This window comes from Lacerta agilis, chromosome 2 (genome assembly GCF_009819535.1).
Source record: "Lacerta agilis isolate rLacAgi1 chromosome 2, rLacAgi1.pri, whole genome shotgun sequence".
NCBI classification, from domain to species: domain Eukaryota; kingdom Metazoa; phylum Chordata; class Lepidosauria; order Squamata; family Lacertidae; genus Lacerta; species Lacerta agilis.
The window spans coordinates 54,820,939-54,836,516 of NC_046313.1; the positions used below are offsets into that span (position 1 = coordinate 54,820,939).

At 41.2% G+C, this 15,578-nt stretch overlaps 1 protein-coding gene across 2 annotated transcripts in view; it reads left to right on the forward strand.

The window, feature by feature from the left end:
* The window catches only part of JADE2 (jade family PHD finger 2), a 152,010-nt gene extending 137,976 nt beyond the window's left edge, over positions 1-14,034 (forward strand). Inside the window, exons 11-12 of one of the 2 annotated variants that reach the window (XM_033140108.1) lie at positions 7,106-7,234; positions 8,205-14,034. In XM_033140108.1, the coding sequence (XP_032995999.1) occupies positions 7,106-7,234; positions 8,205-9,100 (1,025 nt within the window). In that variant the 3' untranslated portion in view covers positions 9,101-14,034. The remainder of the gene's footprint in view (positions 1-7,105; positions 7,235-8,204) is intronic. The other variant, XM_033140109.1, reaches the window with a different exon arrangement.
* The last annotated feature ends 1,544 nt before the right edge of the window (positions 14,035-15,578 follow it).

Below are 15,578 nucleotides of genomic sequence, written 5' to 3' on the forward strand. Positions count from 1 at the left end.
GAAGCCATCACGTGGTTAGGGTTTCTTTAGGACTGTCTGGACCACATTCTCTTTTGCTGAAAGCTTTCTTCTCGAGTTCAATTTTGAGGGTCTGAGGAATGTGTTACCTGAGAAATGTGTGGTTCCACGTTTGTTTGACCATGATGCAAACTTTCTTTGTGCTCAGAAGATAAGATCCCATAACTACATTTATGGCAACCCAATCAAAGGCAGACAACAGCTTCAGAAAACTCACCACATCATGGACACCAGTGTAGGGCCCTCCAAATCCTATTTTACAAGTCCCATCAGTCCGTGCTAACTTGACCAGTGGTCAGGGATGATGGGAGTTGTAGTTAAACAACATCAGTTAGAATAGACATTTGGGATCTTCATAGAAATGTCACAGATCTCCTGCTGTATACTTGTGTTTTGAGGCATGGTGTTTACAGTTTTTGCAGTATTCATGCACCGCTCGCTGCCAACTGAGGATCATTGTTTATGCATCTAGTGGGCTCTGGTCCAGAAATGTTTATGCCAAAAGTAATATGTTAAACTGCAGTTCTTACCCTGGCTGCTGCCTGGCAGGACTTAACAGAGCAGTGGGGCCACAGTAGGGTGTGCAGCGCTCTAGGTGGATGGAGACACCCAAATGACTGATGCTGTGATCATGCCCAGATCGGCATCCAGTGGGTCTGGACTGGATCAGCCCTGGAACACAGGCAAAAGGGGGAATTTCCCGCTGCTGGAGGCCAGCAGGGCTGGAACAGGGACATCCAGGACAGCACAAAGGGGATTTGGATCACAGTGTTTTGTCAGCTGCTGTGTAACGCTCTTTTCTCTATAAAAAGAGAGCATTAACAAAGGAAAGAAGTCTAAACTCAGCCATATTTTCTTCATTATCTAAATTTTTCTTACCGAAATGAAACAAACACGATATAACAAAGTGTTAGGGAAGTTCCAGAATTTCCAGTGGGTTTAAGGTCACCTAATTCTGTGCTGGATTCTGAACGATGTGTTTCCCCTTTTTTTAATGGCATGACTCATCATATTGCTGCAACAGTTTGTGGGGGGTCACACATTTCATAGACTTAATTTGCTAGGGTTACTTCCTCATTGGCTAATATTTCACTTCAACGTGTTTGTGCAGATTTGCAGATTAGGTTGGGAGTCAGGTGTCAAACGAGAACCTGCATAGCAGAAAAGGGGAGTTATATTTATGCTTAATTATTGCCAGATTGGGGGGGGGTTGCAATAATTGGGGCACATTACTTAACAGCAGCTTTTCACTCAATTAATGGAGATAAATGGGAAAATAGAAATAGCAGTGGAATTAGGACCACTTTGGAAATTCTGTGTCCAAACAGTATTGCCATTAGCAGAACTATTAAGAGGGGTGGGGGGAGAACAGAAAGGTGAAGGTGGCAGGGGTGTCATGAAAACCTTCATTGCATCAAGAATTAATGCTTCTGCCCAGTAGCAAGTTACACAGTGACTAAGGGAACAAAATTCATTTCAGGCTGAATAATTTAGAGTCCTTCTTTGCGAACATTCTATGGAGTGTATATGTTCAAAATAGTGCTTTGCCTCCCCCCCCCTTTTTCTGGCAGACCTTGAATTTTCCATAACTGTAGTAGCAAAGCAGTCAGCATTCTAGAATATGTGCAAATTTGCAACAGTAATTTATTTTTTTAGTAGTTCTGTTTGAATACACTAATAAACTCTTGTGAAGATAGCAGTTATCATGGCACAACTAATCAATATAACCTACCTACAAGAATATTCAAATATCTTGAATTTCAATTCCTATATTACATGCAAAATACCATAATAAATACAAATGATGACTGGTATCCAGATAGTCTCATGGGTACTTCTGCACAAGCATGGGTGATTTTTCTTCTTCTTCTTTCAGCCTCTTTCCACCTTTGGGAGAGCACTAAGGTTGAGCAGTTTGCACCAGAAACAGTGAGATAAAAATACCATGTGGATGCATAGAACTTGTGCAATGCATTTATACTCATGAACCACTTAAAAGCCATTTTGGCATATAAGCAGTATTTAAACTAATAAACAATTGGTGGGATCCAACATAGCACTGAGCAGGTCACTCCATCAGCATATGCATTTCTCAAGTTTCACTCTCACAAGTTGTGGTGATAGCCATTTACAGTGGTGCCCCGCTAGACAAATGCCTCGCTAGACGAAAAACTCGCTAGACGAAGGCATTCGTCTAGCGGAAGGCTGCCCCGCTAGACGAAAAAGTCTATGGGGCTGCCTCGCAAGACGAAAAACTTTCGTCTTTTTTTTCTTTTCGTTTTGCGGAGCGCGGCTGTCATTGCCGCTCCGCAAGACGAAAAACCCGCTAGACGAAAATTTTCGCAGAACGAATTATTTTCGTCTAGCGGGGCACCACTGTACTTGAGTTTCAAAAAGGGTTGACAAACTGATTTAAGAATTGGTCTGTCAATGGATAATGATAGCTGAAAGGAGCCTTGTGGACCTCCAGCTGTTGTTGGACAACAGAGAGTCCTTATCCTGTCTGTGACTCCTTCCCTACTCACCCATCTTTGTTGCAGAATTTGGATCGGAGCTTTTTTGTTTGTTTGTTTCTTACACAGAGTATATATAGGCCTGCATGTAATCAGACTTCAGATAAGGGAACTGTGTTTATATAGGGTTATAATGGTAACCTTGATCATTCAATTGAACTATATTATCCATGAGCCACATTTGGATTAGAAGTGTGTTAATATTGCATGTATGCTTGGGAAAGACTGTCCCCACTTGCTAATCTAGCAGTTGTTTCTGCCAAAATAAGCTGTCAAGGAGAATATTGCAGCTACACATTTGATTCACATGGCAGCTTCCATGCCGGTTTTGTAATTAGCCAGGATGTTTTGGTGCAGGTGTTTTGTTTCAGTCTCCTACTCCAAATGGTTCACATTTGCCAGCTTAGATTTTTTTTTTTTTTACAGGAGCTGAACTGATTGGAGCTGAGTTGTCTTTTCTGTTTCAGTTGTAGTTGAGATTTGACTGCTAGCCTCAGGTGATGCAGACTTCCACAAAAGAGCTAGTGAGATTGAGAGAGACTTGAGACTGAAGAAGGCTCTTTCCGGCTTCCTGTTAAGTGAAGTGGTGCTTTGCCAATGACAAATGCGGAAATGGGATCAAGCCACAAATACCAGTCCTGTGATTTAAGGAGAAATGGCATCTTCACTAGAAAAAGCAATCTCAGCCATGAACACAATCATAAGACAGCATCTTTGTTTACTGCTCTCTTTGATTGTAAGCCTTTGGGCAGAGCCTCTCCCCCCCCCCCCCCGGCTTGGTATAGCACCAAATTATTTTACCTGTTTTAAAAATAGTTATAACAAGAATACATGGGCCTCATGCTTATCTCCCCATTTATACAAGTCAAACCTCTGTTTAAGTGAAATAGGAATAGGTTTTTGCTTTTGTTTTTCTGAGACTGATATGTAGATCAATCACATACATGCCACTCTTGCTTTGGCAGTCACTAGCTAGACCTACTATAATCATTTTCACACATACTTTCTACTTACAATGTGTTTGGATAAATAATCACTCTTGCCCTGGGAGTTTAATTTTGGCACATCATTCTGTAATCCCAGTGGTCACAGAGGCTATTAAGTAACCCCAAGAAATGCATGAGAGCTGCATTTCAGTCTTTTGATCTGTAGCCCAGAAGCCTTTACTTCCAAAACAAATCTGTTTTCTTGGAAATGTGCTTAAAGTGGCCTTTCTTGCTGTCACTTGTGGTCACTTTGGAAGCTTGGCTTGTGAAAGATGAAGTTATGGAAATTCTTGTAGCTTGTCCTATATATCACAGTGTAGGTTGTATGTTCATGTGATACTCCAATAGGCAACTATATAAGGGCTATTAATGGGGCAGGTTATGGCTCATGATAATCGGGTTTGCGGTTGCCACTAGCCAGGCTACCCTGCCAGCCCTTCTTCCACCTTGCAAGCCAGGAAAAAATGCATTATCTGTAGCTGCTGAAGGAGTAGTTAAATAGATGCAACTTTTCTCCTTCAAGGTTTCTGACTAGTGTATTTCCTCTCAGCACCCCTGAGAACAGCCAGGCAAGTTTCATGGAAGGAATAATATGTTACCTGGTCTCTATCTTTTAGCAAATAGCAACCATAGGCCAGGGAGGGGGGAGATGACCATCTGGACCAGGAGCATGCTGCTGAGAGGAGGGGGAGGATAGCCCTTCGTCCCCGCCCGTGTCATTTCTCTTGAAGCTGCTTATTTGTACAGTAAAGGAGGACTTGTGTTTATGCAGCCTGTAAGTGTATCCCCCCCCCCTAATTGGGCAAATACTAGTTTGCAGGAAGAGATTGGGAAAATATATCATGGGGCAATGGGAGACTTAACTCTGTTCCCCAGCCCAACAGTCTCAGTCTGTATCACACCTCCCTCCCCAGATGCTGTTTTCCAAAATTTAAAGAGATGGAAGAGCCAACTGTGCAACTTCTTTGTCTCATCTAGTTTTGCCCCCAGATACACACAAATACCAAATCGCCACTCTAAGGAGTATGGGCACAAAGTTTTTATATTGTCTTCTTCAGAGCTTTGTTCCAGGAACTGGCACTTGCAGGTTTCTCTTTAACCCACTTCTGGTTTCCAGAGCAAGAAAATGTTGAGATGAGCAATAGACTGCCAGCAGCTTCTATGAAGTGGGCACCCTGGTAGGAGGCAGTGGGCTGGAAGATGAAGTGCTATAGGCCATATGTTGCCCACTGTACTTCACATAATATATTTATGTCTGTACCAATTCCTGGGTGCAAGGGATGGAGGAGGTTTGCTTTTTTATTATTATGGGCCAATTAGACATAATATGAAATCACTTCCTCAGCAAGTAGTTACTCTGTGAGTTATAGCCCTGCCAGGTTGGCATTGTTTGGAATCCAAAGCCTGCATGGAGCTGGTAGCTCTTGGAAATTGGCTGAATATCCTGAACTCCTGTTGCATTTAATTGGGCACAAGGATCAGTGTTCGTGGATAATTCGTTATTAATGTTACTGTCCTTGCACGGAACGGCATGCTTTCCAAACAAAATGAATTGTTGAGATTGACCCAAGATGTCTAGTTATTAATTAATGTATGCCACAGAGGTTAATGAACAACATCTTGATGAAACACATTTGGCACACTTCACTTTTGGAGACGGCCCTCATAAAGTTAAGCTTGCTTTTTTATTTTGCCACTGATGAATAATCATTTAGGCATTGCCTCTTGAAGTGGGATGGGGCTGCCCATTTAAAAGTGGGAGTTTTCTATTTATCTCCCGTAAACTGAAAAGCAACCCCCCCCTAGCTGTCAGGCTTTGAAATGCAGCTGTTGTTCCTTTTGACACACTTCCTTTTCAGAAAGGCTAACATTCATATTGCTGTTTGGAAGCATTGCAGCATATCTAAACAAAAGCCAGATACTTTTATTTGTTAAGTCAAGTGAAAAATAGGTCTGCCCTTCTCCAGTTAGCTGGCAGGAATTGAGCAAACATCAATTTTGCTTTTCTTTCTTCCTGGAAGTCAGTTCAGTACTTGTGAGGGCTGGGTGGGGGGAGGGATGTATTTGATTGGCATGCCTGGAAACATAAATTCTCTACATCAGTGGGTTTATTAAGTGACTACCAAGGACAGCCTAATTAGTTTAAGGCAGCAGTTCTTGAACACCACCACCATTTGTATTCTTCCTCTTAACACCAGACCATTCTGCATGCTTGGAAATAGGTTCATAATAGTACGGCCTATTGATGTGTACCATAGTAGCTGCTGTGTTTCTCTCTCAATCACCAGGCAGCATGTAGAGGCATTTCTCTTGCATTAAGCAAGTAATCTAACCATGAGCTGTCTATTTATCTCACATAACATCAAAACAGGTAGAAGCCTACTAAAACGCAGGGTGTTAGCATTCCCATAACACTATTACAACAAGCTGTCCACCACAAGCAGAATTGTGCAAATTCATTTTTCATGTGGCATCCTAATATGGTCCTAGGTGTGAACATAAGAAGAGCCTGCTGGATCAGACCAGTGGTCCATCAAGTCCAGCGATCTGTTCTTACAGTAGCCAACCAGGTTCCTATGGAAAGCTGTAATCAGGACCTGAGTACACAAGAGCTCTTCTCTCTTCTGCAACCTCCAGCAGAAGGAGCTTTAGGCAGGACCTCACTGAGAATGCTCAGCATCCCAAGGAATAAGTAAAAAGCTTGGAGAAGTTCCTTTGCTGGAAAAAAGTAATATTTTAACAAAAGTCCCTTGTTATTTTAGTATGAATCAGCCAAGGGAAATAAATCCTGGGGATCATTTAGATTGTTTTGAATAAATTGAATGTTGAAGGCAGGATTCAATTTAGTTAGTTGTATTTGTGGAATGAGGTCAACTCACACAATGGGACATTTTCCCACCACTATCCCGGCAGCCCCTAAATCTGCTCTGGAGAGTTGGAGAGGAAACCCAGAACAAGTTTAGGTATTACACAGGGGGAGGGGGAAGGCCCATTACACAAATGGACCTTGTTGCACTTGCATACAGCCGTTGGGCTGTTTTGAATGGAATTAAAGTTAAGCGAAGTGTCCTATAAGGTAAAGAACCAGTTGATTATGTCCCCCCAATAGCTGGAATGCTCTGCTGACCCAAACTTTCTAGAGGTGTGCAAAACTGGTACCATAAAAATGGATTGTGAATCACAGCCTAATAGTCTGATTCACGAAGAGAGGTACTTGATTTTAAAATATACTGGTTTTAATCCAAGGAGTCTTATTTATTTCTTTGGTTCACATTGAGTTAAATCTTATGTATTCAAATAAACCCGTGTGCCAGTGACCCCATTCGTGTGTCAAAACAAAAAAAAAGTCTTAGACTACGTGACATAGAATTGCAGCCTGCAATGCTTTGCTCATGGGCCATAAGGCAAGTTTGCAATGCCCACTTGCCTAAAATGGTGGTAAATGATTTTTCCATATAACTTCACGCTCTACTAGCAGCCATTGTAATGCTTTGTTACATTTTGTTTCTTCTTAGTTTCCTCTGTATTTCCTAAATGTCTGCTGGTTGTGTTTAGTATTAATGACTTCTGTTTTTTTAACCCAAACAGAGCAAACTGGAAGGAAAACGAAGGGAAGAAGAAGTGACCCAAAAAGAAAAGGAAGAGACGATAGGAAAAGCAGCCCAGAGAAGAAAGAAAAGAGGAAATCTGGGAATGAGTTAGTACTGGGGCAGCTGGGTAAGTTTGGCTTCAAAAAAGCTGCTTTAGCAACTGTGGAGAGGTTAAATGCTTTAAAAATGTTGCCCATGGAGCTTATGGGTGGGAAGTTTAACGATGCCCCATTCAGAAGCTTTTATTCACATGTTAAGTGATCATGTGAACAGGACTGCACTGAATAGCTATGCCCCAGGTATGTGGGCACTGGCCAGCAAGGTCTCGGAGTATCACATGTGCCACATGCCCAGTGGCAAGGACTGGCAGATGGAGTCTTGAGTCCACACAACCTGGAACTCTGATCACTTAGTTGGTCTCTAAGGTGCTACTGGAAGGATTTTTTTTTATTTTGTTTCAACTACGGCAGACCAACACGGCTACCTACCTGTAACTGGAACTCTGATTGTTATTGGTATTGTAGAACAATTTATACATTAAAGAAAGAAGGTTCTACCATGTAGGGCCCAGAGAAAATCTGGAGAAAGCAAGGATGCCTTCTGTCCCGCCCAGTGCCACCCAAGGTTAAAAAAAGGGGGGGGGAGAGACATGTCAAATTGAAAGTACTAAGAAATTGGAAGGGTGCCATTATGTATGCAGGTGCCATGTTGGAGACCCTAGGTTGTAAAGCTAATGATTCTCCTCTTGTTCGTGTGATTCACATTCAGGCTTACCCGGACTGAACAATCTACTTAGGTGTTGTGTTATTACAATCATATGTAATGTCACAGTTTGCCTTGGTCTTTCTGAAACTTCTGTCTGCCTAATTACCGACCCAAATTTGTTTGTTTGTTTGTTTTCGTGGCCACCCTTCACCGTAAAGCCCCATGCTGAGTTACAACAATGTAATATACAATTATAAAAATTAGGTTAAACTGTTACAATTATAAAGCAAATAAAACTGTTCTAACTGGAACTGAAATGACCTTTGTTACGGCGGTTAAATGTTACTGAATCCTAAAGCATCCTGTTCTTTTTCTACCCTCTTTTGGTTTAGGTTTGTCCACTTCCTTTCCCATTGATGGGACCTTCTTCAACAGCTGGCTGGCTCAATCTGTACAGATCACCACAGAGAACATGGCAATGAGCGAATGGTCCTTGAACAATGACCACCATGAAGACACCACCCCAGGCCTTTCTGAGGAACTTCTACAAGACGAAGAGACCTTGCTGAGTTTCATGATGGATCATTCCCTGAAGTCCCCGTTGAAGCACAGTGACACGGCAAAGAAAGCTAGGAGCAAAGTGCGCACGCACACGAAGAAGAAAGCAGCAAGGAACGGCTTGAGTACCATCTTTAAGAGACACCAAGAGGACTCACATCACTGGACTAATGTGAGCTCTTTGCCAGATAGCACCACCAAGTCGTCACCCCATGATTTAAGAAACAGCAAAGCAGAGAAAGGTGGAGACAAACTTCAGCCAGAGCGCAAGGTGATGTGTGAAGTGAAAAAGTCGGCTAAGAAGGGCTCTTCACACCCCACAGCTCTTCCAAAAACAAATGATTCACATGCCTCCCAGAGCCTGATAAGTAACCTGAGCAATGAGAAGGAGGAACCACTGAAATATACTCCATCTTCTGATCCCAAACCCCTGGTTAAAGTGCCTGATTCAGTAGGTAGTCCGAAAACAGTAGTGAGGTTCAGATTACCAAAAGAAGGCAGAGGGACTCGGAGATCCCAGAGCGAGAAGCCTGCTGAGCTGGTTAATGGACCTTCAGGAAGTGAGAGGTCGAAAGTTATCTTACACCCTTTCGACAATGAGACTGATGGCTACTTCTCAGATGCAGAAATGAGTGACTCTGACACAGAATCTGGTAGTGGCAGAGGGCACCATAGCCAATTAGATTCAGGAAATGAGGATAATTTCAGAATGAGCATTTTGGCATCCTAATACGCCAGATAGACCAATTGTGACAGCTCTGTGAGCCCTAAATCCAGTTACAACTGCCATGTCTAATTTCCACCTGGTATCATAACAGGGTTTTGTTTTTTGTTTTGTTTTTAATTTGTATATATAGTTTGAGAAAAAGAAAAGTTGTTTTTCCTCTTCTCTGTTTGACTCAAAGCTTCACTGACTTAGACTTATATACTGTAACAGTAGCTAGCCTCTCCTAGTCAAAACATGTGTATCATAGTGAAACAAAATGCAAGCATGTGCATTATTAGGGACTAGTGCTTGCTGGTAGTGAGCAGGACACCCTAGAATTTTAACGAGGAGGCCTGAGATTGCCAGTATCTGTTGTTCATGCAGGGATGACAGCTTTATGGGCATTATTTAAACCAAGCAAATAGATTTCATGGTCTGCCTGGTATTGCCTCTGTTTAGCAGGCTGCAGAATGGGGGTACTATTGCAGTAGCCAACTATATACACAGAACTTATGGAAAAGTAAATTGTGTGTGTGCATGTGTGCGTGTATGCATACATCTGCGGGATTTGTCAGTTTGTGTGTGTGTGTGTGTGTGTGTGCGCACGCAACTATGAAGTAAAATAAGCGATTATTTTTTAAAGAAGCACAACAAGCTTATTTGAAGAAAGCACTTAATGGTTGGAGGAAAGACAACATTGTATTTATGGTCTTTTAAATCCTTGATTTTTCTTTTTTACCTCCAGTTAGATCCAAGTCCATCCAAGGGTTCGGGAACCAAGATTTAGCCCTATCACTCGCAACTTACCAGCTGGGCAGCACCATAAACCCTCATCCAAGGGTCTCAGTAGATAAAATAATGACATATCTTTGTTAAAGCTGCTCTGCTTTTAATCGGTATGCCTCCTGAGTGACTTCCAATATTATTTATTGGTAAAACCTAAACCTTTGGGTGTCTGAAGCAATTCCCATAATTTGCTCAGGTTGATTAAAGTAGCCTCTTACCAAAACACAATGGAGATCATAGGACGGAAGATGCAACTCCATGAACCTGAGAAAAATATTACTCAAATGTGTTGGGTTTGGGTTTTGTTTTTGTTTTTTTAATCAAATGGCTTCAGTTCCCATAAAAGAGGTCATTCTTACATTTTCAGCTTAAATACCCAAATTATTGCTCCTGTTCAGGGAGCAAAACACGTAAACTTCCTCTGTACAATCATTTTACTGTAGACAATCCAGAGGCGATTGAACCTTTTTTCCTTTGCCATTTCTTTTCTTTCTTTAAACACTGTAATGGAATTGATGGTTTTACTACCCTTTCACCCTTCCATTTCAAAACTGAAATCCTACTAGGAGGCCGTTGAAAGTGATATACAGATGTCACCATTCTAAATATTTCAATACTGTTGTGCATAAATTGTGTCTAGTACGCCTTAAGTGTCATTCAGAAACTCATATTACCAATGAGTCACACAGGTTTTCCATGTTTGCACTTAATTACACCATTACTTCAGTTTTGGCTTCAAAGGTCATGGTTAAGGTTTGCTACATACTTTCTTGGAGTGACCCCAGTGTGAGCTCAGGGAACAAAAACAAAAAGGAAAGTGAACGTCACTAAAACTTTTTGTTGTTGGTATGTTACTTTAAATGTGTGTATGTGAGCGTGTGCGTATAGATATAGATATATATACTGGGACACTTCCGCTTGTTAATCCATCACTTTCAAACTGGGGGAGATGAAGACGTTGCAGTTGTTCAGATGAATCAGTTAAATTATTTTATGGATGCCAAAGAATATTTTGAGAATAGCACAGCCAGAAACCGGAAATTTGTCATTTTGGGGAGGGGGGGTGATGAATGAATGAAAGCTGTTTAGCTGCAAAAGGACTAAATCAGTGTTCATGACACAGCTGAGGCATTAGGTTGCAAGCTTGCTGAAGATGATGCTTTTATCATTTGGATCACATCCCACCATTTTGATTTCTGATGCTCTTTGCTCATTGCATTCTGAGCAATGTTGGTTTTATGTTTTCTGATGCCAGATATTGGCTGTCCTTGGTTTTTTGAGAGTCAGTCATTTTACAAGCCTTCCAAAGTCCTTAATATCACTCCAGTTGAGCCACAACCTGGAGAACCTTTATTCTGAAAAGAAACCAAAATCAGGAGCCAAACACACATCAGTGTTTTTGCTGATTTGAGAAGTTATGTTTGCAAAATGATTTTTCAAAAGCACTGACTGAAATGGAACAATTTGGTATTTGCCTAACCCGTACGAGTTGGCAAGTAAATTCTGCTCCTTAATTAAGGCTTGGTATGTTCTGATAATGTTAAATACAGTAAATAGGACTTAGTTTTATCTTATCAAGCTTGCTAGGCTTTAGCTACAATATCCTAGTTATGTCATACAAATAATCAATATGCTGCCTTTTAATGGCTCTTGCTTCCGTGTGCTTCAGTTCAACTATAGCTTAAAAAAAAGAGAAACAGAAATCCAGAATTCTCACTGTACACAGCTTTGTTCATCAGCTACTGCATAACCTGCCTGCTCACCAGTACAGAACAGCAAAAGGAACAAACTTTAAAGAACAACCAAACTAAAGCAGCACCTATCGTCTTGATTTGGATTATATGTAGCACTCCGAGACACTCCCATTGTTACTGTGAATAAGTAGTAATAGTGAACCAAAAACAAAAATTAAAAATATATGGAAAAAAGAAGAAATACTTTTCTCCCATTCTAGCACATTCAGCCCATTAATGACACCCTGTAGACAAAGTCTCTGAAATTACACCAAGGACTTTCACACTAGGAGAAGCCCCCGCCCCAAATGGAAGAGAGCCAGGGCTGCCGTTGCTCACATGGGAAACCAAAGCCCTGTGGAGTCTTGGATCGCAGCTTTTCCATGTAATATATCCACGTTTGCAACTAACGGGGAATAACACTGGGTGTATGTGGATTCTGGCCTTTTTGTGTGGAGAAAGATGAAAGAAAAAGATGCAGAATACTTTACTGGAAGCCAGGAATATAACATTGTTCCTAACTAGTTGATGACAATGCTCTTCTGTTCACAATGCCCTTCTGGCTTGGATCCAGAAGGGGCTTCTGCAAACAGAAGAATGGGGCACACATTCCCCATGCAGCCCCCCACCTCCCATGATGAAGATTGGGGGGGGGGCAGGGGGAAGGGAGAAGTAGTATTTTAAACAATTGTGGCACATGTGAAGAGAAGAACACCATTGGATCCACCTCTGCGTTAGAAAATGTATTCAGTGTAGACAAGCATACAGTAGGATACATAACTACTTTTACCTTGTTGCTTTGGCAAAACCTTAGTATTTTTGTATAACTGCTGTGAAATCCCTTGATCTGGATTCTGTAATGTGCTTGGCCTGGCAATAATTCTCCTAACGTAACTGCAGATGTGGTGGCGGCGGCCAGTGAGTGCCTTAGAACCAGGCATTGTCTCTGGAATTGTAGAGGAGCCCATGTATGCTGCCACCTTACATGCAAAATGCAGTGCTAAGTATGCAGAAGTCCTCCGTATGGTTAGTCCAGGTTCACCTCTGGCATCAATTTTGGTATATATCTGGCTGGCCACGCTAAAATGTTCGTAGCAAAAAGCATTGCTGATGAAAAGGGATTTTCTGGCAGTGCAGCTCTGACTTACTTTAAATCATTTCCAGTTCTGATTATTTCATATAGTCTCCAGTAGTGACCATCTAAAGTCTTGTTGACGTTTCTGTGCGGTTGACATATCTTCATATTGCTCAAAAATATTTTTAGAAGATCTTCCTTTGCTGTTTTGCACTTGCCTTTTTCTCAGCAACAGCAACAACAAAGATTTGCGTAAAGGAAGAAGAAATTGTCCATGGAAAATATTTTTATGAACTGTAAATGTATTTTGAGATGAACAGAGAGCATATATGGTCTATTTTATTAAGCAACGGTCTTTAAGATGATGTGTGAACGGCAAGCATTTGTATTTGCAATGTAAAGGATGAATCTCATTTCCTTTGGAAAAGCAGCGTCATGCTTTGGCATTAACATGGTCATAACGATTCTCCTCTTTTGTTCATCAACAAGAATCAAATCTTGCTTTTAAAATATCAGTGTTCGGTCAACTGAATTGCCTAAAGGCACTTTTGTAGCATATTTTGCATCTCTTTGAAGATTTTAACATTTATTATTAAAAAATAAAATTAAACTATTATTTGACAGAGCTTTTCCTCAAAACACAATGGAGAATTAGCCATTTCTGCAGGAAGAAGGGAGAAGATTTCAATCCCACCTGGCTTCCCTGCCCCCCCCCATGAGCGCCTCAGAGTGAGGTTTTTGCAAGCTCTCATAAAAAAAGACTCCTGTTTCCTGTTACCAGGTAGGTGTGTTAATTTGGTTGTTCTTTAAGGAAACTGTAGTATACTTTGCTCCATTCCACACAGACGCAAAACAGGCCCACTCCATATCAGTTACAGGAAACGATATGAATGTCACAGGAGGTAAAGCCCTTCTGTTTTCTTTGTTTCAAAGAAAGTGATGTGCCATTTGTTAATATAAAAGAGAAATATTGAAAATATATTGAAAAGAGCAATTTTAAATTATTTTTGGCTTATGTTGCGATATTTATTTTCTTGTATTAGAAATTCCTTTGTAGAGAAAAAAATGTATTTTTCATTAATGCAAAAACCTATTTCTCCTTTTGTACATTTTCCATGTTAGTTAATCCTTAAAGCAATATAATGTATCAAAAGTTGTTCTGTGTGAAAGCTGTATTATGCATGCTGTTCGTGTTGCTTTGGAATAGGTCTGTCTGCCATAATTTTCATCATGTTTCGATTCAGTGTATGCTTTAATACACATTGGGACCATGAACCATTTGCTTATATAAAAAAGAAAAGAAATACCTTTGCATTCTTCAATGTGTTGGCAAATGCAGTCAATAAAGCCGTGTTTTCTGTGTACTTCTGTTTCGCTATTGAGTACTCAACAGGACTAACTCACCTCCATATCCAAAGGAGTCATCTTTTTCACCTTTCCATAAAATTTTGCTAGCAGTGAGCCTTAGACTAGTATCTGTGCATTATTAATCAGTTTCTATCAAGATTGAGGGCATAGTTCCTTTTTAATTCCTCAATAGTGGTACTATGTTTTGCCGCAAGACTTTGAAAGTGCAAGAAAGCTGCAGAATAGTAAACACTGTAGAAAAGGTGTGTATCCCTTCTATTATTATTATTATTATTATTATTATTATTATTATTATTATTATTATAGCAGGGTCCTTCAAAGCATGCAGCTGGCGCAATCATATGCATTGGAGTTTACTCCCAAACAAGTGCGCATAGGACTGCAGCATCAGGCGTGTAAATGCCTTAGGCAATCTTATACAGTACACCCTTACCTGGAGGTAAATCCCATTGAACCCGAGGGTGTGCACGGCAGGCAGCAGGTGCTATACACCTGAAAAGTAATATTTTATAGGAGTAAGAACACAACACACTGAGCTGTGAATCAGCTGTATCTTTTAGGTGCCATTTCCTCCTGGGGATTTAAATTCTAAGGCAGGCATAGGCAAACTTGGCCCTCCAGATGTTTTAGGACTACAGCTCCCATCATCCCTAGGTAACAGGACCAGTGGTCAGGGATGATGGGAGTTGTAGTCCCAAAACATCTGGAGGGCAGAGTTTGCCTATGCCTGTTCTGACTATCCTGTTCAGAAAGCACTGCAATGTAGGGAAAAACTGATCAGAGTAAATAATAATTTGAATTGAACTACAGACTCCTTCTTTTAGTGACCAATCAAAGTCCACTGGTTGGGCATGAAAGCAGTCGTCTCTTCTTCTCCCCAGCCGCTGGTCATCTTGACATGTGCAAAGTATACACAGGTTTATCTCACTATGTTGTATGTATTCACCTTCCCAGCCAGCATGCAGTACGTAAATATACAAAGAAATAGGGAAGGGGGAAGGCATTAATTCCAATACATGCTTGTTATTTCCTGTGGCTTCCATAGATAATGCTTTAACCCCCATTGGTTATGTGTTCCAATCTAGTAACTGAGTGAGACAACCACAAAATACAATTTAAGGTAAGGACTTGGAGCTTATGCTGTAATCCTGCAGGAATAGTTGATAGCAGGAACATATCAACATTGGAGAAAAGTACAGATAGCTCCCAAAGAGAGGGAAAGACAGACCAAATTATTAAGTATAATGTGGCAGGGACATAGAGATAGTGGGGTGGGAGGAAGGTGGGGACCCAGGATATTTTCCTGCATGCATGCCTTCCTTTGCCTCCCCTGGTTCCTCCCCTCTCTTGGGTCACTCCCCTGGTCTGCTGCCTACGCCACACACTCTTCAGGGCCTTGCCAGTGCCTGGCAACCCAGTGGGTTCATAGGGAGGATTGGAGAAGCACTTGGGTGCCACTGCGCTATTGGCAATGTCATTGAGAGTGCAATGGGGCCAAACTTTGGAATAGGCTGAGAAATGATTTATTTTTCAATGTGGG